Here is a 24,717-nt window from a genome sequence, read left to right on the forward strand (position 1 = left end):
ATTTGTAACGCGCTGGCAGTTTGGTTTTCTGCCCCCTCCCGCATCCCCCTTCCTCCCCCTCTTTCTTGAGAACACGCATTAAACTCGTTCTTGAACGGAAATCCGAGAAGGAAACCATAAGGTGTTTTCAATGAGAATAAAAGAAGGGCATCTGCTTAGGTGTCTGGAAGTGGGCCGTTGGGTGAGGCAAGACAGAAACACACCACGGTGTGAATATAGCCAAGTACTCCATTTATTAACAAAATAAGTCTTACCAAGGGAGAGCTCTATTCATCTCAAATGGGCCCCGCAGCCCCCTGCATCAGGCCCAGAGGGAGGGTGGGAGGGAGGGGGTCGGGAGAAGACCCTGGGCCGAGTCTTCGATCCCAGTAACTGAGGGAGCCCACGGCCAACTCTGGGGACTCTTGGGTCAGGCCTGGGAAGGGGTGACGGGCTCTGCTGTGATCCGCATGCTCCCTGACTCCCTTCCCACACCCCCCAAAGGTGCTAAAAGGGTTGTACTGCCAGCTGATACTGCCACTGGTCTGCTTTGGAAGGATCTAGCAAGAATCACCGACCCAGCCCCCATCGCCAGGACAGGGACCCCTGCCCCAATTATCAGAGAAAAACAATGACTATAATAGCACTTTGCAAACTATAAACAGCAAAGTTTCATGCCAGCAGGGCCTTCTAGGACTTTTATTTGAATGAGATGAGCCCTGCCAGCCCCCTCACCAGCAGGTGGTGCGACCACCACCGAGTGGTTGGGGCCTTTCAGAGTCTGGAAAGGGGAAAGGCTATTGGAAGACTCTCCAGCCACTGACTCGTGCTCAGAGCAAGATAGGGGAGCAAGGCTCTAATCTGGGGGACCAGGGAGCAGACTAAGGAGCCCAGAGGGAAGAGAGTGGCAAGGGAGTGGTCACAGGGCAGAGTCCCCGGTCCACAGAGCTCAAGACCTTCAGCCCCCAAGGTCGCTCCCAACACCTCCGAATGCGTTACAAAAAAAATACCTCCTCTCTGTTACTTGTACAAAGAAAAAAAAATCCAACAAACCAGAACCTCGAATGGACAGAAACAAGAAGGAATGAAGGGCAGAGGGGCGGGGCGGGGAGGAGGAAACGTAGTTTGAACGTTAGGAAGCATGCAAGCAAGTCCCCCTGGAGGGAAAACAAAAAGAAGCTCCCACGCTGCCCCCTCCTCCAGATAAAACCAAACCAATCCAAAAACAAAAACAAAAAAGGCAAACTTACATCTAAGAAAAAATAAAACAGAAAAGAAAGGCGGGGGGGGGGCGGGGGCATGTAGTTACTGGTGTGATTAATATTATTATTCGGGGAGGGGAGGGGCGAACAGACTCTTTGCATACCATTGACTCTTGTGGGTCGTTAATGCACTTATATTCCCAGCTTGTAAGCTAACATTATAGTAAATAAATACACAGTCCGGTGGGGAGGGGAGGGATCTGGGCGGTGGGAGGGGGGGTTCCGGCGGCGGGGGCAGGCGGCGGGGGGCTGCAGCGGCGGCGGGTGGGGCAGGAGGGCGCGGGGAGGAGGCAGGGCTGTGGTTACTGGTACCCGAGTGCCGAGGCGGAGGCCAGTCTCTGTCCGTACAGCGCGTACGGTGAGTAGTAGGGTCCAGCTGTGGGCAGCGACGGCACGGCCAGGCCCCCGGCTGTGGACAAGTGGCTCTTGCCGTACGGGTGGTACCGGCTTAGCCCCAAAGTGTGTGGACTCCTCAAGGACAGCGACCCCGGGCTGCCGGGGGCGGCGGGCGGGGGCAGGTGCAGGTGGCAGGAGGCAGCGGCCGCAGCGGCTGCGGCGGCGCTGCCCAGGCCCGAGGCCCCCGGGTAGGCGGCCAGAAGTTTCTCGGCGCCGGGCAGGGCCGTGTGAGTCCGCAAGTGGCTGAGCAGCTCCTCCGAGGTGGCGAAGCGCTTGTCGCACGGCCCACTGGCCGCCACCCAGTTGCAGCTGTGCGGCAGCGGTTCGTTCTGCAGCATGAAGCCGTAGGTGTAGAGAGGGTGGCCGGGGAGAGCCGCCTGGGCGGCGCTGGACGAGAGCGCGGCCGGCTGCAACGGGTGCCCCGGGTACACTAGCGGGTAGCCCCCCGCCTTCAGGCCGGGCCCGGCCGGGTCGTGCGCGCTGCACGTGGAGCAGCCCGAGCCGCCGAGGTGCGAGGCGCCGTGGTAACCTCCCAGGCAGTACGGGTCTCGGCATAATCCCTGCAGGAAGGACGGCGGGGAGGCCCCGGTGAGCGGGCTGGAGCTGGGGGGCTTGCCCGGCGGCAAGCCCAGGCCCCCCGACAGCTGGCCTCCCACGAGGCCAGACTTGCTGGGATCCAGGCCAGGCACGAACTGAGACGGGTAGCCGGCGTAGGCACCCACGATGGAGCCATGGTAGCCGATGCTGGAGGGAGGCAGGGGGAACACCGAGTGGCCCGGCTTGTAGGGCGACACCGGTGCCACGTGGCCGGCCCCCACCAGCGCGGAGGGCGGCTCCGACTTGCGCCCGGAGGCCCCAGGCTCGCCGCCGCCGCCACCGCCGTGCGGGCCAGGGTCCCCGCTGCTGCCGCGGCTCACGGCCGCCGGCTCCGGGCTGGGCTTGGACTCCTGGTCTTTCTTGTCCAGCTCCCCGCTGGCCCCGGTCTTGCAGTCAGAGTGGTGCGGGGAGCCGCCCCGGGAACCGCCAGGGGAGGATGAGGACGACGGCGCGGAGACCGGCGCTCCATGCGGGGGGAAGGGCGTGCAGGCGGCGCTGGGCACCCTGAAGCCCGCCTTGTCTCCCGGGGACAAGGAGGAGGAGCTGGAGGAGCTGGAGGACACAGAGGAGGAGCCGCTGTCCTTGCGGGAGTCGCCTCCCCCGGAACCCTTGGAGTAGGGCTTGAAGCTGGACTTGTCTTCGGCCGGGGAGTCCCCCAGCTGCTTGAGCGCCGCAGAGGCCGAGGCGGCGCCCGAGGCCGAGCGGCCGGGGTCCTTCTCCGCTCCCAGCCCGTTGGCCGCCGCTACCGAGTTGAGCTTGGACGAGGGCGGCGGGTCCGGCTTGCCGATCTGCGAGCAAGTCTGGGCCAGCAACGCCAAAGGACTCTTCTTGGCGTCCAGCTGTGGGAGACAGCGGCAAGGGGAGGGAGAAGCGGATGAGACCAGGGACCCACGGAGCGGCCGGGGGGGGGGGTGGTTTACCTGGGGGGCAGGGTGGGTGAGAGGGGAAAGGAGGGCCTCCGGGAGACCGGCTGCGAGCGCGGGGGCTGAGCGCAACTGCGCTTACACTGCGCGTTGGTAGTGGTGGGATCCCTCGCTGCCCCGGGTCCCGGAGGGCGCCGCAGGCCCTGGGGAACGGGCCGTGGAAGGCGTCCACCGAAGGCCATCCCGGGGGAAGGTGACTTCTCTGGAGTCGGGGCTGGGGGAGGGGCCGTGACTCGCCCCCTGCTCTCTCATCTCCTCCTCCTCTCTAGGCCTGGATTAAAAACTTATGCCTTCAGTTTGGGGAACTTCGCTTGGGACGGGTTTCTGGCGGTGTCGCCGCGGGGTGGGAGCAGGGGAGAAGCTGGATCTTGAGCCTGGGCGGCCGCAGGCGCTCTCTTCGGAGCCCCCTTCCCTCCCGGGGAGGGCCCCCAGGGGAGCGGGAGGAAGAAGGAGCCGGGGTCGGGAGTGCCCGGGCGTCGTGCGCTCCAACCGGATGGGGCAGAAGCGGAGTGGGACGGGAAGGGGGGGGGGGGCGGCGATCGGGCTTCAAAGAGAACAAACCTGGGTGGAGAGGTGGGGGTGGGGTGGGGGGCCGAAAAAAGCCCAGGAGACAGACTTTATGGCCTGGGGACTGGGTGCCGAGGAAAAGTAAAGGGCCCAGTGGACACTCCAAGAGCAAATCCAATCCGAGAGAGGAAACGCGAAGCTCCGAAGGGCGAGTGTGGAAGGGGAACCTTCTCCCCCGGGGAGAAGCCCGTAGGGGAGAACCCAGTGGGCTCCGATCCCTCTATCTCCGTCCCTCCTCTCACTCCGTCGGCCACTGGGGCCGGACCCGAGCGTCGCACCGAGCCGCGGGGCGCAGGGAGCCGGGCAGTGGTGGGCGGAATGGGGCGGGCGCTTGGCGGGCAGCGACCAGGGGACTGACCTCGATGGGGCTCACGGGCGTGGAGGACAGCGGCTGCAGGTACTCCGGGTGCAGGAGGTGGCCGGTGTGAGCGCTCAGCATCTTCAGGACCCGGATGGGGAGCCGGTTCGCCTGGCGCAGGGGGTCCGCCGGGGGCAAGAGGGACACCGCCGCCGGCCTCTTCCCGCCGCCGCCGCTGCCGCTGCCGCTGCTCTCGGGTGTCCTTGGGTTAGATCCAGCGGGCGAATCGCTCATTTGGAGGAGGCAGCGCCGCTAGGGGGGCGGGGAGGGCGGGGGCGCACCGGGGAGGCGAGCTCCCGGGGCGGGTGGGCTCGCTCCGCAGCTCCGAGTGCGGTGCAGCGGTCGCCGCGTCTCCACCCCTCCTCCTCCGCCGCCGCCGCCGCCGCCGCTGGCCCCGGCGAGCAACACAAAAACCTTCGCCTTCCGCGAGCCGCACGTCAAATAGCCGCGATCGGCAGCCACACTTCAAAGGGATCGCCGCGCCCGCCCAATCGCCGATCTCGCCGGGACCCCGGGGCGGGGAGAGCGCCCGGCGCAGCCGGTGGGCGGGGAGAGCCTTAAAGGGGCCGCGCCCGCTAGCCGCCGCGCCGCGGCCTGGCCCCACCGCCGGCCTCCTCCCCTGCCCCCAACCGGGCCGGCCCGGGTCCCGGGGTCCCGGCGAGATCAGGGCTTCCCCGGGGACCCTGGGCTCTGCGCCCTGCCCTCCGCGGGCTTTTCTGTCGCTCTGCGCTCTCTCCCTTCGCACGGCTGGGGTGGGGTGGGGTGGTGCTGGCCGGGGAAGGGGGACAGGTCACCCGCAGTCCGTGTGTCTCTGGGGTGGGGTGAATTGGGTGGGCTGGGGGATGGGGTAGGAGCCCCTGGCGGCCGGCTCCGGGACTGCCAAGTCCCAGCCGCTCCCGGAGGCCGCCTGGGGGCGGGCCGCTCCTCCAGAACCCCAGCTCGGCTCGGGTTTTCAGCTCTTTCCCCCCCGAATTGGCTTCCTCCCGGGTGTGCTCACTAGGAAGCGCCCGAACCTCGGAGGCAGCCACGGTTCTAACGACGCGGCGAAAACCGCTCCAGCAACTTTGAGCCAGCCCTGTCCGCAACCTGCAAGTTTGAGGACTCCCCTTCCGGGGTGAGATGGTCTCGATAAGGCGCGGTCCCCGCTTGTGGTGCACGCCGCCGGGACGCGCCTGGCGCCCGGTGCCTGCGCACCGATTTATAGGTTCGATGCTTGGGTGTGTTCCGGGTTTCTTACGGCGTGCTGCTTAAGGGCACACAATTCTCTCATGGCACCGCGCCTGACTGCTGTTTCAGGGGTAGCGGGTGGGTAGGGACGTGGAGGGGTTTGCATCCTACAAGAGGCGGGTCTCTGTAAACGCTGCACGTCGTTGTAAGCGCCAAAGATGCGGCCCCTCCACGCCCCGCCCCCCTTTTCTTCTCGAGGGGGAAGATGCCCTAGGTTTTCCCAAGGGAATTTCGGAGTTAAAAACTTTTAAATGAAAATAACAGTATCCCCCTGTCTCCTGCCTCCCGTGCCTTTCGGATAAAGTATGCATTGCCAGCTTCGCACCCGACAGAGATTTCACATAGTCCCTGTCCTGGCGTTAGAGTTCCCCGTCCGCTGAGAAGAGGGTGAAGTTGGCCCTTTGGACGCAGGCCTTTGGGGAGAACCCTTTCCCGGTTCTCTCGGCGGCCAGTGGAGGCGCGCTGGTGTCACTGCCCTGCTCTGAGCACCCCCCTCCCAGCCCGCATCTGTCACTCGGATTGTCGGGCCTGTCACTCGGGGCATATTGTTCCCGAACTGCCGGTCTCTGACTCTGCTGCTCATTGATCAACGCCTTGAGATCCCCAGAAGGGCAGAGACGATTTCAAAGGCGTTCTTCCAACAGAAACGAGTATCACAGAAATAACAAATGGCAGTCTTTACGATGCTCAGTAGAGAAGGCACCAGGCACCACTCCCAGGCCACGTCAATCAAACACTAAACTGAGTGTACTCCTTGGATCGGTCTGGTTTTTGGACAGGATGTCTAGACCTCTAAGAAATTACACAGGCGTTCCCAACCCCGATTTTAATCCTGATAAAACTAGGTTACAATGAATGCCAAGGGATGTCCTGATTGGGTGATGTATTCCATACCGCAGCACGGGGGGTACAAGAAGGAGGGGGGAGACCCCATTTATTTTATTGTGGTGGTCCCTATCCCCTACCCACTCCTCCTTCTCCTACCAGCCTCTGAGCACTCTGACATCCTTGCCACTGCCAGTGTCAAGTTTAAATGACCACTGCAAGGCTGCTTCAATCTACGAGGTGATTTGGCCTTTGGGAGACTTCTCTGCAGAGAGAGAGTGCAGAACCTTCCAGAAAGAAGACGGTGGGCCTTGGAACGCCACTTTGGAGGAGGAGGAAGATCTGGCAAGAGGGGAACCCTAGGAGACAGGAAAAGATGAAAAGACCCCTTCTTGATGATCACAACCAGCCCAGCTGTGAACGCCAGCCAAGGGCTCCTGCTCCGACCCATGCAGATGTGTGTTCTGAATGATTAATGGGGAATCAGTTAGGAGCAAAGAGGAGGGGAGAGAGAGACAAGGGCATGTAGGAATTTGGAAGGAATGGGGGGCAGGAGGCAACAGAAAGAGGGGAGAAGAATGCAAGGTGATAAAATATTTACTGTCTACTTGGGGAGGAAAGGCGAAGAAGAAGGTAAGGAATGAATGAAAGTGGGGGCGGGGAGAGGAGGAGGTGAGGAGGAGGTGACCAGGCTTGGGGTGAAGGGTGGGGAGTTTGCCCAGGGAATCACATATTGTCTTCAAAAAACCCTGCTCCCTTAGTTCACAGTCATCACTAGGAACTGGGGGTGCCAGATGGCACTTCGGTGGAGACCAGCCCTATTTCCCCTCTCCTGGAAAATGCTAGCAAGGGATTAGGGCCATGCTTCCCTTTGGGATGCTGATGAGCAAAGTGGGGCCCCTTTGGCTGGATCCATCCAATCACCTTAGTTGGGAAAATGAAAAATCATACTCAGCCAGGCCAGAGGCCTAATTAAAAGATTGTTTAGTTACTAAGTCGTGTCTGACTCTTTGTGACTCCATGGACTGTAGCCCACCAGGCTCCTCTGTCCATGGAATTCTCCAGGCAAGAATTCTTGAGTGGGTTGCCATGCCCTTCTCCAGGGGATCTTCCCAACCCAGGGATTGAACTTACATCTCCTGCATTGCAGGTGGATTCTTTACCGCTGCTGGATGCTAGAGGATTATTACAATCGGTAATTGATATTCATTTAGCTGAAATGCTAACCTCTACAGAGTCCTAAATGGGGTCCTAGTAGCCTATTGCAAGGGCCATTTGCAAAGGAATGACTTGTCACCTGGGAGGGAAAAAGGTTAAAAGAAGTTTTCAGTTGGGCTGTGTTTATTGATAGGGTGTGGCTGAAAAGGCCATGTGAGACACTGTCTTGCTCAGGGCCCAGGTGCTTCCCTTGCAGAAAAGCGGCTCTTGCGTGGCTAAGAGGCCCTTCCCAGATTGCCCTTCGAGGGAGGGCACCGTGACAGTAGGGCAGGGTGGGGCTGCTTGAGCATACCCCTGCCAACGTGGTGAAGAGTCACATTCTGTGCTTCAGGCTCTCGATAAGCTTCGGGTACCTCTGTCATTCCCGTGTATAGCATGGAGAGGTGAGTCACTCACCCAAAGGTCTGTGACCAGTGGGTGACAAAGTCCTCTCATGGAGGTAGGTCTCTGGGAACTAGGCCTCTGCATCACAATCCTGCAGTGGTCCCGGGCAAGGAAACCCTGCTGAGCGTTGAGTTCCTCAGTTGTAAAGCCTAAGAGTGTGGGACTTTCCTGGTGGACCAGTGGCTGAGACTCCATGCTTCTAAAGGTAGGGGACCCAGGTTCAATCCTGGGTCAGGGAACTAGAACCCGCATGCCACAACTTAATAAAAAAAGATCGCCCATTACGCCGCTAAAGATCCCACATGCCACAACTAAGACTAGATGCAGCCAAATAAAAATATAGAAATATTTAAAACTAAGCAAAAAAAAAAAAAAAAAAGCCTAGCAGTGACCGCCTCAGGGTTAGCAGGCCAAACCAGAAAATGCATATCACATATCTAGTGCTTGGCACAAAGGAAGTCCCGAGTCAGTGATAGCTGTGACCAGTAGTGTCCTCAGCATCTGTGGGGTGATTGCTCAGAACAGTCGCCCCAGGCCTGGAGGATCCGAGGCTAGGGCCCAGCCCCCTACCCAAGTGAGGGTACCCCTTCCCCGGTCTTTGAAAAAAAAAAAAAAAAACCCTCTAAGAAGCCATCACGAAAATCCTTTAGGAAATTCTGAATATTTATATATATATTTTTTCAAGATTTCAATTTACATAAAACTCGCTACCCAGGAAAAAAAACCCTGCCTGAGTCAGGCTGGGAGGAGCGGTGGGAGGTGCGTTGTGTACCGTTAATGCAGAGTTTTCCATCGTCGTGGGGCCGAATTGCCTGAATGATGGGTTCTCTCTACATGACACTCAAGCCCTAATGGCAACAACAGGAAATAATATCACACTGGGTAACTATTTACATTTTTGGTTTTTTTTTACAAGCTGTAAGAACTCTGAAAAGTCTGCCTCATAGAGGACTTGGTTTTCCTCCCTGGCGCTTAATATCTTTCAGCGGCTGGCAATTACTGCCTTGGCCAGGAGCCCTGATTCAGCACCACCTGCGTCTGCCTAGCTTCAGACACAGCCCCGGGCACCAGGAGGCCAGAGGAGCCTGGGGCACTGTAAGAGCAAGCGGGCAAAGCTAGAAGGACCAGCCTTGCTGGGGAGCCCACTCTGGTGGCCCTTCTCCGTTCTCACAGCTCCAATTCTGTTCTGTTATTACACTCATCACCCGGCACCTGCCAGTATTTATTGACTTGTCCATCCTCCTGCTGGACCGTGGATGCTTCCCTATAGCTCTCATCCTCTTTGTATACTGTTGCCTAGAGGGATGTCTAACCATCGTGGTCACTGCAGCTAACACGAGAGCCAAGCATGTGTAAGCGCTTTGCACGATTTCTCTTTAGTCCCCACTGGAGCCCTAGGAGGTAGGTCGTATGGTTACCCCATTTCACCAGGAGGATGTGGAGGCACAGAGAGGTTAAGTACCCCTGCCGCCAATTCGAGCTGGTAGGAGATGGCGGCTTGAATCCATGCAGTCTGAATGCCATCCATGTCCAGTGCTAGTTTGCTGATGAATGAATAAGAACTTTACAAAGGAGGGTTATTTAGCTCTGTCTCCCCTCTCCATGTAAACAAAAAGGTGGATGACTTAGTATTTTTCGAAATGTCAACTGTATGAGCCCATTAAAGGATCTTTCCCCAAATACCTGTTTGCATTCATCATCTTGCAGCAATTTTCTGAGTTATTTTGGGCAGGTGTCTGGCCCCCCCCCCACTCCCCCCCGCCCCCGGCTTTGACAGATAAAGTCGGGCCCCCAGAGCTTCTGGGGGAGCCTGAAGCCACGTGGTAGTCCTGGCAGAAGAGGGCCTACTGGGTCTCCTCTTACAGCCCCACCACCATGGGGACGGGGAGGTGACTCCCTTTGATGAAAGAAGAAGGAATTGCCTCCTTTCCCTCCCCCACCTGGAGTTTCCTTTGGAGAAGTTATGGGAAGGAACGGACAAAGGAAATGTAGACTGAAGCTTATCTTCCAGCCCCGTGTTTGATCATGGTCCTTGAGCTGGGTGCTTTGAAGAAGTGGTTTCGTTTATCTCCTATCAGCCCTCGGGGAGATAGGCAGGGCGGCTGGTGGTAGGGGGCGGTGGCAAGGAGTGGGGTGCCAGGAGGTGTGCTTTTGAAGTTCTCCTCCCTGCACCAGCCCCGCCCCAGACATCAACCTTAGCCCTGGGCAGTCACCCTTGACGACTTTGTTCCTTTGGGCCTTCAGGTTTCTTCCAGATTCCCCTTTTAAGTTGCAGATACTGCTGGGAGGAATCATCCTTTAGTAATCTGCCAACACCTTGGCTGCGATTAGCAGAGAGTGTTTGACCCTGGGTAATAATAACATTTATGGAGCCTTACGGTATGCTGGCCTGTCTGAGCTCCTTACCTGTAAGAACTCATTCACCTCTCACTACAAACTGATGAGGTATGGAGTATGCTTGTTTTTATAGGTGAGGCCCTGAGGCTCAGAGAGGTTAAGTAACTTGCCCAAATTACACAGCTCAAAAGTGGTAGAACCAGGATTCAAATGCAAGTATCTGTTTCTGAGCTAATCTGAATGCAGGCCTGAGAGAGCAGCAGGAAAGCTAAAGACTTCAGGGATTTCCCTGAGGGACAGTGGTTAAGACTCAATGCTCACCATGCAGGGGTGTGGGTTTGAACCCTGCATAGGGGACTAAGATCCCACCTGCTGCCTGGCACAGCCTCATTATCAGTATCAGTTCAGTCATTCAGTTGTGTCCTACTCTTTGTGACCCCATAGACTGCAGCACGCCAGGCCTCCCTGTCCATCATGAACTCCTGGAGTTTACTCAAGCTCATGTCCATTGAGACACTGATGCCATCCAACCATCTCATCCTCTGTCATCCCCTTCTCCTCCTGCCTTCAATCTTTCCCAGCATCAGGGTCTTTTCCAATGAGTCAGTTCTTTGCATTAGGTGGCCAAAGTATTGGAGCTTCAGCTTAGCATCAGTCCTTCCAATGAATATTCAGGACTGATTTCCTTTAGGATGGACTGGTTGTATCTCCTTGCAGTCCAAGGGACTCTTAAGAGTCTTATCCAACACCACAGTTCAAAGGCATCAATTCTTTGGCGTTCAGCTTTGTTTATAGTCCAACTCTCACATCCATACATGACTATTGGAAAAACCATTGCCTTGACTAGATGGACCTTTGTTGGCAAAGATTTTTAAAATGTGGTCTAAAAAATAACAAATGACTTCAACTGTTTTCCAGAATACTGCTCTTCACAACCAGGTTTTTATTTTTATCTCCAGCTAGTGGTAAAGAACCTGCCTCCTAGTGCTGGACACTAAGAGACACAGGTTTGACCCCCAGGTTGGGAAGATCCCCTGGAGGAGGGCATGGCAACCCACTCCAGTATTCTTGCCTGGAGAATCCCATGGACAGAGGAGCCTGGCGGGCTATGGTCCATGGGGTCACAAAGAGTTGGACACGACTGAAGCGACTGAGAACTCGCACCAGGACTGAGAATATGGTAGAAAGGAAGCTGACACAGAGAAGGGAGCAAGGTAAACTTTCATTTCATTAATTGAACTGGATTGAACGAATTCATTCAAGTACTGTTTATTGGCTACTTGGTAGGTACAGGCCTGAGGTGATCCCAGGGGAGATAAGGACCAGGGCAGGCCGGCCAGTCCTGGTCACCTCCAAGACATGCACATTGCTGGCTCCTAAAAGGCAGGGCAATCTTCTCCTTTGGGCACCTGTGGGCTTCTTTTGTAGATTAAAAGAAAAAGTCAGGAGGCTGTAACTGAAATCGTGCTCATTACCTTGTACTTTAGTTGCCCAGTAGTCTTTTTTTTTTTTTTTTTAATTTTTAAAGTTGAGGTACAATTGGCTTACAAGATTATATTAGTTTCAGGTGTACAACAGTGATTCACAATTTTTTATAGATTATACTCCATTCAAAGTTGTGATAAAATGTTGGTTGCATTGCTTGCACTGTACCATATATCCTTGTGGCTAATGTATTTTAGACATACGAGTTGGTTCCAGTTGCCCACTGTTCTAAAAAAGCATTTGCTTCATGTTCAATTCAGATTCTACCACATTTACTGAGCGCCTCTGGGTGCTAGTATGCATCATTTCAGGTGCGTTCATGCACCATCTCTCATTTGGGTATTAGGGGAGTCCAAGAGCAGGGCGGAGGCCCCAGAAAGGGAAGCGGGGACCAGGGTTCCTCAGATGTCCTGCCCCCGTGCTCTGAGCACACCCTCCCAGCCGGAACCACTGGGCCCCCAGAGATCCTGGTAGCAAACCGACTATTTCAGTTGCACAGGACAGATGTCACACCTGCTTCTGACACCCATGGGCTTCAGCCATGAAGGTGATGATAGTTCTCTGATGCCCACCCCTCCCTTCTGGTGGATAAGCCTCTCAACTTGCCCAAAGCAGGCCCTTTGCTAGGCTGGCCTCCCAATTAGCAGGGATGTGCAGCTTCAAATTCATTTCAACAAACATGATTAGAGAAAAGGGAAGAGCCGCTCAGGCAGTGGCTCAATTACCGCTGCTTGTATTTGATAAAACCAAATTCCAAGATGTCAGAACAATTTCGAGGAGTGTTTATTTCCGTGGCCCTCTGCCAGCCTCTGCTGGGAGATGGAAATCCAAGAGGCGGGGTCCCAACCAAGCCGCTGGCTTCAAGTATCCAAGTATATAGTAGTCCATTCAGAGTGGAGATTTCCATAATAAGCCCCCTCTAAAAATGATTTAAGCTATTACTTTTTTTGGAAACATGCACTTATTTATTTATGATTAAGTGGATTCCCATGGCACCAAATTCCCAAACTATGAGAATGCACATTGAAAAAGACCTCCCTCTCGCAATCCAGTTCTTCTCCCCCATGCATCAATGCTATGAGTATATTGTCCATCCTTCAGAGGTATTCTGTACATATATTAACAAATACATACGTATTCTTTCTCCCTTTTATACACAAATGGCAACATACTACATACAATGTTCTGCACTTGCTTTTTTAAAAATTAATATAGTTTGGAGATTGCATCATGGGCTTCTGCATTTTATTTTACTTTTTTAGTTTCACCGCACTGTTACATGGATGTGTGATGAGTTTATTTGACCATTCCCCTGCTGGTGGACATTTAGATGGTTTCCAGTGTTTGTTCCTATGGTGAATAACCATATATATGTTTATGTGTGTATTTATGTACCCTACATATGAACTGTCAAGTTTCGAACTTTCAAAGACGCAAACATCCGTTCTATCAACATCAGGCGTGAGTGAAATTGCAGCTTGCCCTCCGTCTCCTATCGCTGGTGGCGATCCTTCAGCTCTACCATCTCCCACCTCCTCTCTCTCCTCCAGTCAGTGACTCTTCTCTCCTCTTCCCTCGATGCCAGCCCCTGGATGCCAGTCATTGTACTGTCCTACTGTACTGTACTATAAGGTTAAAAATCTCTTTGTGTGTTTGTTTTATATGTATCTCTTGTGTGAAAACTATTATAAACCTATTACAGTACAGTATTAAAACTGTTACAGTATTATAAACCTAATACCTGATTGTGTTAGCTGGGTACCTAGACTAACTTTGCTGGACTTATGAACAAGTTGGACTTATGAAAGCACTCTTGGAACAGAACTTGTTCGTATGTAGGAGTCTTTTTTTGTTTTGTTTTGTTTTGTATTTATTTATTATTTTTTAAAATTTTTATTTTTACTTTATTTTACTTTACAATACTGTATTGGTTTTGCCATACATTGACATGAATCCACCACGGGTGTACATGCGATCCCAAACATGAACCCCCCTCCCACCTCCCTCCCTACAACATCCCTCTGGGTCATCCCCGTGCACCAGCCCCAAGCATACTGTATCCTGCATCGGACATAGACTGGTGATTCGATTCTTACATGATAGTATACATGTTTCAATGCCATTCTCCCAAATCATCCCACCCTCTCCCTCTCCCTCAGAGTCCAAAAGTCCGCTATACACATCTGTGTCTTTTTGCTGTCTTGCATACAGGGTCATCATTGCCATCTTTCTAAATTCCATATATATGTGTTAGTATACTGTATTGGTGTTTTTCTTTCTGGCTTACTTCACTCTGTATAATCGGCTCCAGTTTCATCCATCTCATCAGAACTGATTCAAATGTATTCTTTTTAATGGCTGAGTAATACTCCATTGTGTATATATACCACAGCTTTCTTATCCATTCATCTGCTGATGGACATCTAGGTTGTTTCCATGTCCTGGCTATTATAAACAGTGCTGCGATGAACATTGGGGTACACGTGTCTCTTTCAATTCTGGTTTCCTCGGTGTGTATGCCCAGCAGTGGGATTGCTGGGTCATAAGGCAGTTCTATTTGCAATTTTTTAAGGAATCTCCACGGTTTTCCATAGTGGTTGTACTAGTTTGCATTCCCACCAACAGTGTAGGAGGGTTCCCTTTTCTCCACACCCTCTAGGAGTCTTACTGTATATATAATATATATAATTCTCCATGTGTGCTAATAAAACTATAGGGTAAGTTCCTAGGAATAGAACTGCAGGGCTGAAAGCTATATGCGTTCAAAACAAGCCCCTTTCAAGAAAGTAGGTAGGACCCAACACACCCTTGGAGTGAGTTAGAAGTTCAGCCGAGGGACTCAGGGAAGAAAGCCAGGGCAATGCCTCCAGGAATGTCTGGTGGCATTCATCTGGAGAAGGCTCAGTAAGAAGGGCTCCATTTCCATCTCTGGATTTAAGAAAATGTGCGTGCTTCTCTTGCTTTGCTCTGCCTTCTCGTCCCACCTTCTCCCTCGTTTAGCAGAAGAAAGAGGAGAGGAAAAATTACGTCCAGCCTCAAGGAATCCATGATTTTGATAAATACACATTTTAACATTGCCAACTTTCCAATCAGTGAACCCTAACAGAAACGCTGGACTGCACCTTTTTTCGTTCACGCTCACAAGAAGGCAGAAGTTCGTGCCAAAGATAATACGTAAACTGCTGTTGTATCCATGGAGGTTTGTATCTGGTTCTCGCTGCAAATTTCCAGCACGAGGCTTGCGATGTGTCTGAAGACATCAAATCATGACATCAGTAATTACTATTAGCAGAGTGCTTGCCAAAGCGGCTGAACAGTCTTCACTTTGTTCTTATTTGAATATTGTATTTTTGGAGAGGCATTGCCTACAGAATTCAGAGGCACCAAGGGCATGGGTATGTAACTTCTCAACAAGGATTGAGATGATAAGAGTTTTCTGCTTTATTGACCATTTGCCAAGGGAAAAACAAAAAAAACTAAAAAAAGAGCAACAGATGATGCCGTTCTGTAGGTGTTTGGACACTTTAGTTTCTCGTGGCAAAGATGCACAGGAAAGCCTCTGTTTCCTCTAGTTCAGGCCCAGGGCTGGGCCTCCTTGGTCTGCTGCGTCCAAGCTCACTTTTTGTGAGTGACCTTCACCCTGTAACACTGGGAGGAGTCAGGACTGCATGGAGTATTGATGGGCCATGGAATCAGGATAAACGTTCATTCCAGACCGTCTAAAGTAGAATTCTAGGGGGTGTCCCTGGTGGTCCAGTGGCTAAGACTCCATGCTCCCAACGCAGGGGACCTGGGCTCAGTCCCCGGTCAGGGAACTGGATCCCACATGCCGTGACTAAAGATCCCATGTGCGGCACAGCCAAAATAAATACTTGTATATAAAAAAAGAATTGTACCATCTTGAAGACTTTTCTCAGGCATCCTGAGGGTACCCCTTCCATGTTTCCCAAGGTCCATCTTGATACATCGTACACAACCACTTTCTGCCAGGCTGTCTTTGTTTTTCTCATTCATTTCCTGAAATAAATAATAAATCAATGCACAAATGATAAAAACCACAGCAACAACCAAAAAAAAGAAAAAGAAAAAAACCCAAACAATCCAAACCAGAACGGTAGCTGAAAACGCTGAGGAGACCGTGTCCTTTTCCTTATGATGTTTACGCCTGTTCCACATCAGGCCCCGGGTGAATTTTTCCCCCACTGCAGTCGACATGCATAATGACAATCTTATTTATGACAGGAGACATGTTTTTGTTTTAAAACAACTGACAGAGCTGCGAGATGGGGAACGACAAGAAAGTGCGATTGGGTGGGGGGGGTGTGGGGGGTGGGGCTGGAGGAGGCGGGTAGGAGTCTGGCGAAGGAGAATGGCATTTTCTTGATTAAAAAGCTGGAATCCATCCTTGTGGAGCAAGTGAGGAACGGTGTCCAGGAAGAACGCTGGGGTGGGGACGTGATGTAATGACAGTCCTCTGAGGTCTGGACAAGGGGCCTTGGGTGGCCTTTGAACTGCCTCTGATCGGGTGGTGTCAGAAGGGACCATGTGTATGAAGGTGCAGAGAGAGTGTGGACAGAGGAGAAAGGTGAATTCCGCTCTCCAGCCCACCTCTCCCTGGGTGATGTCTCCGGTCAGCTCAGCAAGCATCCGTGAGCCCCTAGAGGTCTGCCCTTGACGTGCTGACTCCCAGTCCAGGCAGAGAAGTGAACCCAGAGCCCCTGGGAATCGTGGGAGAACAGGGAAGTTTGTACAGATGGCTCCTTTCCCCGTGGGTTTAGGGAAGAGAAATACAGTGCTCTCACCTGTGTTTGAGAAGCTGGCTCTTTCCCCTGGCCAACCACTGGGAGTTGTAATCTTCTCCTTAGAGCTGTTCCCCACTAAAAGTCTGGAGGGGAAAATGATAAAAGATGAAGCCTGACCAGGAGAGGAGAAACCGCAAAAATCAAGAATGATCTAGAAAGTGAAGAGAAAGGAAGAATTTGGATGAGAAAGATGTTAATGACTCCATGGTAAGAGTAACTTTTAAAAAAGTCTCCCATAGAAAACAGTTTTATGGCTACCAAACGGGAAAGAGGATGGGGGGTGGGGAGCAAATTAGGAGGTTGGGATTAGCAGATACAAACTACTCTTGTGAAGTAAGTAAACAACAAGATCCTACTGTATAGCACAGGAAACAATAGTCAGTGTCTTGTAATAAACCATAATGGAAAAGAAAAAACAAAGTCTCTGGAGATAGTGATCAGATCCAGGGCTTGTGGAAAGGAATTAGAGTACTCCTGACATATCTTATTAGAATCTCTGTGTGTGTGTGTGTGTGTGTGTGTGTGTGTGTGTGTGTGTGTGCGTGTGTGTGTGTGGTTGGGGGGTTCTGTGTGTGAAGGGAAGGGTTGACCAGAAGCAGCTAATTCCACTGGAGGATTGTTAGCTATTTCTCTCTTTGATTTCTGGATGTGATTAAGTTGATATGGACATGATATGGGCATTATATGGACATGAGTTTAAGCAAACTCTGGGAGACAGTGAAGGACAGGGAAGTCTGGCGTGGTGCAGTCCATAGGGTTGCAAAGAGTCAGAGATGACTTACAGCAACTGAACAACAATAGTGTTGGTACGGGATCCATCGGACCACTGGGCTAATTCAGCCAGCTTTTCTTTTCTGAGACTGGCAGTGATACAGCTCTGGGCGACAAGGGCAGGCAGTCCTGGTCGGCAGGGCCCTGCATCAAGGAGCCTGCCCATGCCCAGTGGTGGGGCCAGGCTGCCCCCACTTCTTTAGCTCAGACTTGCATAGGATGGATGATTAAAGCATCGGGTCAGCTCCTTCTTTAGGGACATAAATTCAGACCTTAAAACACCACCCCCCCAAACCACCCTGCAAACAAAGCTGAACATTGGTTTCTTAAACCCTAATATATTTTGCCAAATAAGAGAGTGTTAATATGCCTCCCTCCCCCTCTCCGAATGAATTGGATTACTTAAAGCATCTTTTCGGAGACGTCAGCAGTTTAATAGAGGCAATAAGTCAGGGCTGCCCTTGTGTTTTATTTTTCTGCCAGTATTTAGTTAATTAAAGAATGCAAATTAAAACACCTTAATTTATATAATATCAATACCAACGCCTTAAAACATTTGGCATAACTGCTATGGCATGTCCCTTACATAAACTCTTCAGAGCAGTGCTAATAAAAATGAAAAAGGTTGTAAATCACATTTAATTTATTCATCTTCTGTTTGGTACCAAAGTGTATGCCAAAATCAAGTTATTTATGAGCACATCATAACAATAGGCACTTTTGTTGGTTGCAAATGACATAAAAGGTTTCTCTGAGGGATGTGTGTTTTAATTTGGAAATGTCTCCAGGTGCCTCTATTTTCTGGGCTCTGATTTTCTAAAATTGCTAAAATTTCTGCACCAAGAAAACAAATAGATTTAGATATTGGAAAACATATAGAGCCTAAAAATACAGTGACATCTGCTCAGAAAGACACCTGCAACCATCTGTGTGTAGATAGATGTATACACCAGACGTCCTATGGCACATGAGTCTTCCGGTGAGATAAAAGGTTGGTGATTTATATCTGATTTCTTAAATATTCCATTAAGAGGATTATCTCACAGGAGGCTTGGATACAGAAGACATTGGAAGGGATTTGGTGCAAACCTGCTTTTTGAGAAGCGACCCCATGGACTGTAGCCCTCCAGGCTCCTCTGTCCATGGAATTCTCAAGGCAAGAATACTGGTGTGGGTTGCCATGCCCTTTTCCAAGGGATCTTCCTGATCCAGGGATTGAACCTGTCTCCTGCACTGCAGGCAGATTCTTAACCATCTGAGTCACCAGGGAGGCCCCTAAACAGAGATGAACTGCATGTATTTGAATAAATAGCCAAACACTCATCTTCCTCTTTCCCCTCCTTTGCTGATACACCTTTCTTTCTCTGGTGGATTGGAGCCTAAAGTACATTTTTTTCCAACCTGGAGGAAGAATAGGAGGCTCCACTCAGGAGTCCCAAGGGATGGTGTGCTCTTTTTGTGGCCCATGGCGAAGCTCCCTAATGCAATTAACCTTGTTAAACTCACTACTTTACCCAGCTTTCACCTCCACTCTTTACTCAGTGCTCTGTGGATCTTAGGGCATGTGGGACAGTCAACAGAAGTTCTAGAAAAACCCTCTCCATCCTGAAAACCCCATGGAAATTCAAGAATGCAATGCCCAAGACAACTGGCGGCTTCTCTACATGGGAGCGAAGAGCCCAGTGCAATCCTATGCCCTGTTTTATTAATTTTCTTCTTTTCTTTATCTGTTAACCATCTTGATATACCAGTTAGCTTCCCTTGCACCAAGGTGCCCAGAACTCACAGGAGCTCCACCAGATGTTCTAAAATTTAAAGGAAATACATTTCTTGGATATCACACTAACTAGTAGCTCAAGGTGGTTAACAATTTCAACATTAAGCTGAGTTACGTTCAGTTTGATTATGTCAGTCCTTGGGAACCTGGGTATTCATTATCTTTTAAAAGTTTTTATTTGTTTTATTTATGCCTGTGTGGGGTCTTTGTTGCTGTGCATGGACTTTCCCAGGTTGTGTGTGAGCTCCTCAGTGGGGTGGCTTCTCTTGTGGAGCACTGGCTGTAAGGTGAGAGGGCTTCAGTAGTCATAGCTCACGGGCTCTAGCGCTCAGGCTTAGTGGTTGTGGCAAAGAGGCTCAGTTGCCCTGTGGCATGTGGAATTTTCCTGGACCAGGGATCAAACTCATGTCCCCTGCATTGGCAGGCAGATTCTTTACCAGTGGATCACCAGAAGGCCCTGTTCATTATCTTTTAACATGAGCATTACAAGCTTGGAAGAAGAGGTAGAATATTGGGATTCCTCACTTGGGATGAGGACGCAGAAGTGGCAAGTGGCATCTGTCTGTGATCTCAAAGAGTCATGGGTCCTGGGCTGCCACTAGGGTTGTGGGGAGGCCCTGCAGAACTCCAAAGGAAATGGGTCCTGAAGTCTCTCTTTCTGATCTTAAAAACACTGATAGGCCTCCTTGAAAACACCGATAGACATTGGTTCCATTTGGAGCTCGTGGGATGCTCTGGTTGCCTCAGACTCACTGCAATAGTTACCTAGAAACTCACACTCTTTCAGGTATATGTTCCTTTTTTTTTTGAGATGGGGAGGGGGTGTGCCAAGCAGAGCCAGAGAAGATCTTAAAGTTAGCTGCCCTCCCATTCCCTCTCAAAATTCCCCGCTACCCGCTCGACCTCCTAGTGTCTCACTGGGTCATGGGAAAAAAGAGTCTGTTGTGGCAGACAACCTAGCTTGAGGGGGTGAGCTGAGCTCTGAGGACATCTGGCATCACAGTCCCTTGTAGGACTGGAGGGTGGTCTGTAAGCACTTTTTTGACGTGTTGGTGCTGAGCCTATGTACCCTTGTGTGTTATCATGGACATGTTTCTCTCTCCTTTTTTCTTGCTACATGTCATCCTTAAAAGCTAAGTTTTACCTTTAAACTTATTTGTACCTCTCTTGCCTCCATAAAAGATTTGAGATCCCTTACTATCCAAAACACAGACACAGTACAACCCAAAGCCATAAACAGAAAAGTAACAAGATCAGGGCCAAGGGCAAAGGAGGAAGAGGGAGGGAAAAGCAGAGTAATTGCACCAGAGAGGGAAAGCTTCAGTTTAGGAAAGCAAAGGCGATAGAGAACAACACTCAGCTCCCAGCTCCCTGGCACCTTGGTGGGCCGTGGTCAGCTCTTGTAATAACTGGATGAGTGCACTCTAAGGGCAGGTTGAAATGCCTGCTGGGGGCTCAGTGCTCTGTGAGCTGGTCAAGCTATTGCATCTCTTGAAGTCTCTGCTTCCTCACCTATAAAATGAAGATTCACTTGCCCATGATAGAGGTCTTAAAGGAAAGCAAAGTGAAGTCACTTCAGTCGTGTCCGACTCTTTGCGACCCTATGGACTGTAGCCTGCCAGGCCCCTCCATCCATGGGGATTATCCAGGCAAGAGTACTGGAGTGGGTTGCCATTTCCTTCTCCAGATAGCAGTCTTGAGAGAATGCAATTCAGTGATGAGGACAGTCGCTCCCTTAGCATGGACTGTGCAGTCTCTCTTCTAAGCGTTTTGCACAGACAAGTTTAATCAATTCTAAGGGTATTTTTTTGTTGTTTGCATTTTAATGTCTCTGACATTGATTTCTTAAAAAGAGCATTGTATCACAGATTATTTTGCAGCATTTTTCTTTCGTTGTTGGATGTGAAATAAGGGTGTAATGTCGATGACTAGATGAAATGTGTTATTAACTCATTTAGTCCTTACAATAACTTTATAAGGTAGGTGGTGTTTTTGTCCCATTTTACAGATGAGGAAGCTGAGGCAATGTAAGATTTAAATGATTTGACCAAGGGCAAGCAGTGGAACTAGGAATATATCCTAGGCTGTTTGACTCTACTGTCACACAATACTGTGGCCTTTCTTCAAATAGTTCAGCAAGAATCATTTCAACAAAAATTTCACCGTTATGTACTGGAATGTACTTACCTGGTCCCTCTTAATGGCTGTGTTTTCCAAATGTTCTATTGTTATATGAAGTAATGCTGATACTATTCTTACACATTTATTTGTACAAATGTTCCTTACATACCTGTTTATTGTCACTTGACTTTGCTTGTAAAATATGTAAAGATAAATTACGTAGACAAATTTATCCATCATTTCTATTATGACTTCTGGGCCCTGATTTTTATACTTTAGAAAGGTCTCCACTCTGCAATTATAGAGTAAAATGATTCATTCGTGAGAATATTTTTTTTTTACTGTTAATAGAATTACAGTATGATCCAACAATTCCATTCCTGGATGTATATCTGAAGGAAATGAAAGCATTAACTTGAAAATATACATGCAACCCAATGCTTCCAGAAGCGTTATTCACAGCAGTCAAGATATGGAAGCAACCTAAGTATTCATCAAGAGATGAATGAATAAAGGAAGACATGGTACATTTATACAGTGGACTATTACTCAGACATAAAAAAGAGTGAAATGTTTCCATTTGTAACAACATGGATGGACCTAGAGGGTATTATCCTTAGTGAAGTAAGTCAGACAAAGATAAATACTGTATATTGTGATATATATGTGAAATCTAAAAAACAAGATGAATGTATATAAAACAGCAACAGACTCACATATATAGTGAACAAACTAATGGTTACAAGTGGGGAGAGGGAAGGGAGGAGGGGCAAGATAGGGGTAGGGACCCACAGGTACAAACTACTATGTATAAACAAGCTACAAGGATATATTTTATAAAGGAGGAGGACTATAACTAATATTTTACAACCAAGTCGAGTATAATTATAAAAGTATTATAATTATAAAAGTATTAAATCACTATGTTTAACATCTGAAAGTAGTATAATATTGTGAATCAGCTATGATAAAACATTATTTTCAGAGACTTCCCTGGTGGTCCAGGGGATAAGACTCTATGCTCCCAATGCAGGGGGCTGGGGTTCGATCCCTAGTCAGGGAACCAGATGCCGCATGCCACAACTAAGAGTTTGCACGCCACAACTAAAGACTCTGTACGCCACAACAAAGATGGAAGATCCGGAGTGCCAAAACTAAGACCTTTAATTATTTAACAATAATTAAAAAAACAACAAAGGAACAGTTTAATAGTCTCCAGGCTGCAGCGGGGGTGGCGAAGGAAGGAGCAGACTTGGAGGGAGATACCTGAGTTTGAGAGCCAATTCTGCCTCTTGGGAACGTGTTATCCTTTGAGTCTCAATTTTAGCACCTTCTAACGGCCATAACAACATGCCACTTACTAACTCACATGGTGGTTAAAGGACCAATTAAGATAATATATGTGAAATTACTTCCAAACTCCACAATGCTATGCAAATGTGAGTTATTATGATGCCTTTCTAGCCAGGTATCTACTCTTTCACTTCCTGGCCCAGTGATCTTGGTTCAGTTACTACAGAGGAAGAAGAGAAACACAGGGAACAGGGCTTTCCACAATCACTAAAGCAGCTTGACTCAGAACTTGAAGCTGGCTGGGGTGTCGGTGGGGGGTGCGGGGGAGGGATGTCTCACTGATCCCTGACTTAGTGAGGAAGCCTGAGGAAACCCTTGGGCAGTATAGAGGTTCTGCCCCATGGGTGGGGATGAAGTCCTAGCCTTCAGTACTCAAAATCTCTAACACAATAAAACCTCTATGATTAAAGCTTCTAGCCCAAACAGAAATGTGATGGAAACCCCACTGGACCTGAGTCCCTGCCTTTAGGCCTCTGTGGCCCTGGTCACTGTATGGCCACCTACACCAGTGTAGGGAGGAGGGGTCCCAGGGTGCTGCCAGCTGAGGCCTCGCCACCTGCAGCCTGAGAAGGGAAGGGGCGGCCGTCCCGGGAGAACGGGGACTGGTTTCAAGAGGTCAGGCCGGGGGACAGCAAAAGCCAACTCCACCTCGTTGGGCCTTTCCCAGCAGAAGGAAGAAGTGTGAGGGAAAAGAGGAGGAGTAGGCAGAGTCCATGAGCTGGGGAGTCAAGCAAGGGCTGCTGCTGCTAAGTTGCTTCAGTCGTGTCCGACTCTGTGCGACCCCATAGACGGCAGCCCACCAGGCTCCCTCGTCCCTGGGATTCTCCAGGCAAGAACACTGGAGTGGGTTGCCATTTCCTTCTCCAATGCATGAAAGTGAAAAAGTGAAAGTGAAGTCGCTCAGTCGTGTCCGGACTCTTAGCGACCCATGGACTACAGCCCACCAGGCTCCTCCGCCCATGGGATTTTCCAGGCAAGAGTACTGGAGTGGGTTGCCATTGCCTTCTCCCCAAGCAAAAAGAGAGTTCCAACAGGGAGAGGAAGTGAGGACAGGAGGAAGAGGTGAGCGGAAGCCAGCGGGCCCAGCAACAATCGGAAGAACAAAGAAGCGGTTCCGGTTCGCAGGCCCCGCCGTCCACCCTCCCCCTCACCCCCCCACCCGGTCCTGTGGACCGGTTCTCAGCATCTCAGACTCCCCTCCACGCCTCATCCTCTTGGGAGACCGGCCGGCCCTTCCGAGCAGGGCCTGCCTTCCTTGGCAGCAGACAAAAGGCCATTTCTGAGTTGCACAGAAAGACGTGTTACTTTGCCAGCAGGGCCGGGTCAGGGCTGCCGGGCCCAATCCTCCGGCGAGGGGAGCGCGGGTAGAAGGGGGGCTGTCAATCACCGGGAGCCCTCCGTGAAAGGGGCCCCTTGTCAACTTCCCCCGCCTTTGAAGTGCCTGGGATGGAGGTGCTCAATTAAAAGCCCATCAGTCTGTAAGTAAATCAACGCCTATCAGGCTTGTCACATCAAACAAACGATTATTACCCCAGCCCGCCCACCCCATTAATCTGGCTGTTCGTTCTTGACGGCTCAGGGTCAGGGCACCGTAAATCCTGTCCTGGATTGTAGCCACCTGGATCGGGATGAAAGCGCTGGCGCCACGAGCTCCGTTCCCAGGGTCTCCTGGAGGATGGAGGAGAGAGGAGAACCCAGGGACAGAAAAGGAGGCAGGGACGCGGGGCAACGTGCAGAGGCCTGGAGCCGGACAGAGGGAGACACACACAGAGAGGCAAAAATAAACTGAAGGAGCCAAAAAAAGAGATGGAGAGAGCGCCCGAGAGAACGGACCCAGGCAGACATCATTGGAAGACACCCAGAGGGGTTGAAATAGGTGCCATAAAAACTCACCCAGAGCGTTAAGAATGAATAGGTGCTTCTAGAAGACAAGGCGTCTGGAGGAAACTTCTCAGTCACTGGGTTCTGAGCCTCAGTGTCGGAGAGCGATCCGGGTTAGGCTCCTCCCATCCCCAGGGCACCCCCCCTCCCCCACAATGTGGCTCAGCCAAGGGAAGGGGGGTGCTTTGCTGACGGATGGATGCCCTGTAGGGGACATCTCAATATGCAGTGACCAGAAGTGGACTTTGTGCAATGAAAGGATCTGAACAGACAAGCTGGGCTGAGTGTTGAGTTCTGATGCTCTGGTGAGCGAGGCCCCCAAGAACCAGTTTCGTTCCAGGGCATTTCTTCCAGGCTCCGTGGGCTGTGTTGTAGACTCTGCTCCTGAGATCAGGCTCTGGCTTTCCCCAGGGCAGACCCGGAGGAGGAGGCGGGGAGGAAAAAGAGAGGACAG

At 51.0% G+C, this 24,717-nt stretch overlaps 1 protein-coding gene and 1 long non-coding RNA gene across 2 annotated transcripts; both read right to left on the minus strand.

Moving 5' to 3' along the window:
* Positions 211-4,528, minus strand: ZNF703 (zinc finger protein 703). Its single transcript, XM_018042121.1, has 2 exons — positions 4,083-4,528; positions 211-3,073 (listed from the first exon to the last, which is right to left on the minus strand). Exons 1-2 carry the CDS (start codon positions 4,314-4,316, stop codon positions 1,544-1,546), a joined length of 1,764 nt encoding a protein of 587 aa, XP_017897610.1. The 5' UTR covers positions 4,317-4,528; the 3' UTR covers positions 211-1,543.
* LOC102185430 lies at positions 14,184-24,366 on the minus strand. The gene is made up of 3 exons (XR_001297376.2): positions 24,276-24,366; positions 16,361-16,511; positions 14,184-15,575 (listed from the first exon to the last, which is right to left on the minus strand). It is a non-coding gene; the product is annotated as an uncharacterized LOC102185430 (long non-coding RNA).

Source organism: Capra hircus, chromosome 27 (genome assembly GCF_001704415.2).
Source record: "Capra hircus breed San Clemente chromosome 27, ASM170441v1, whole genome shotgun sequence".
Lineage (NCBI taxonomy): Eukaryota > Metazoa > Chordata > Mammalia > Artiodactyla > Bovidae > Capra > Capra hircus.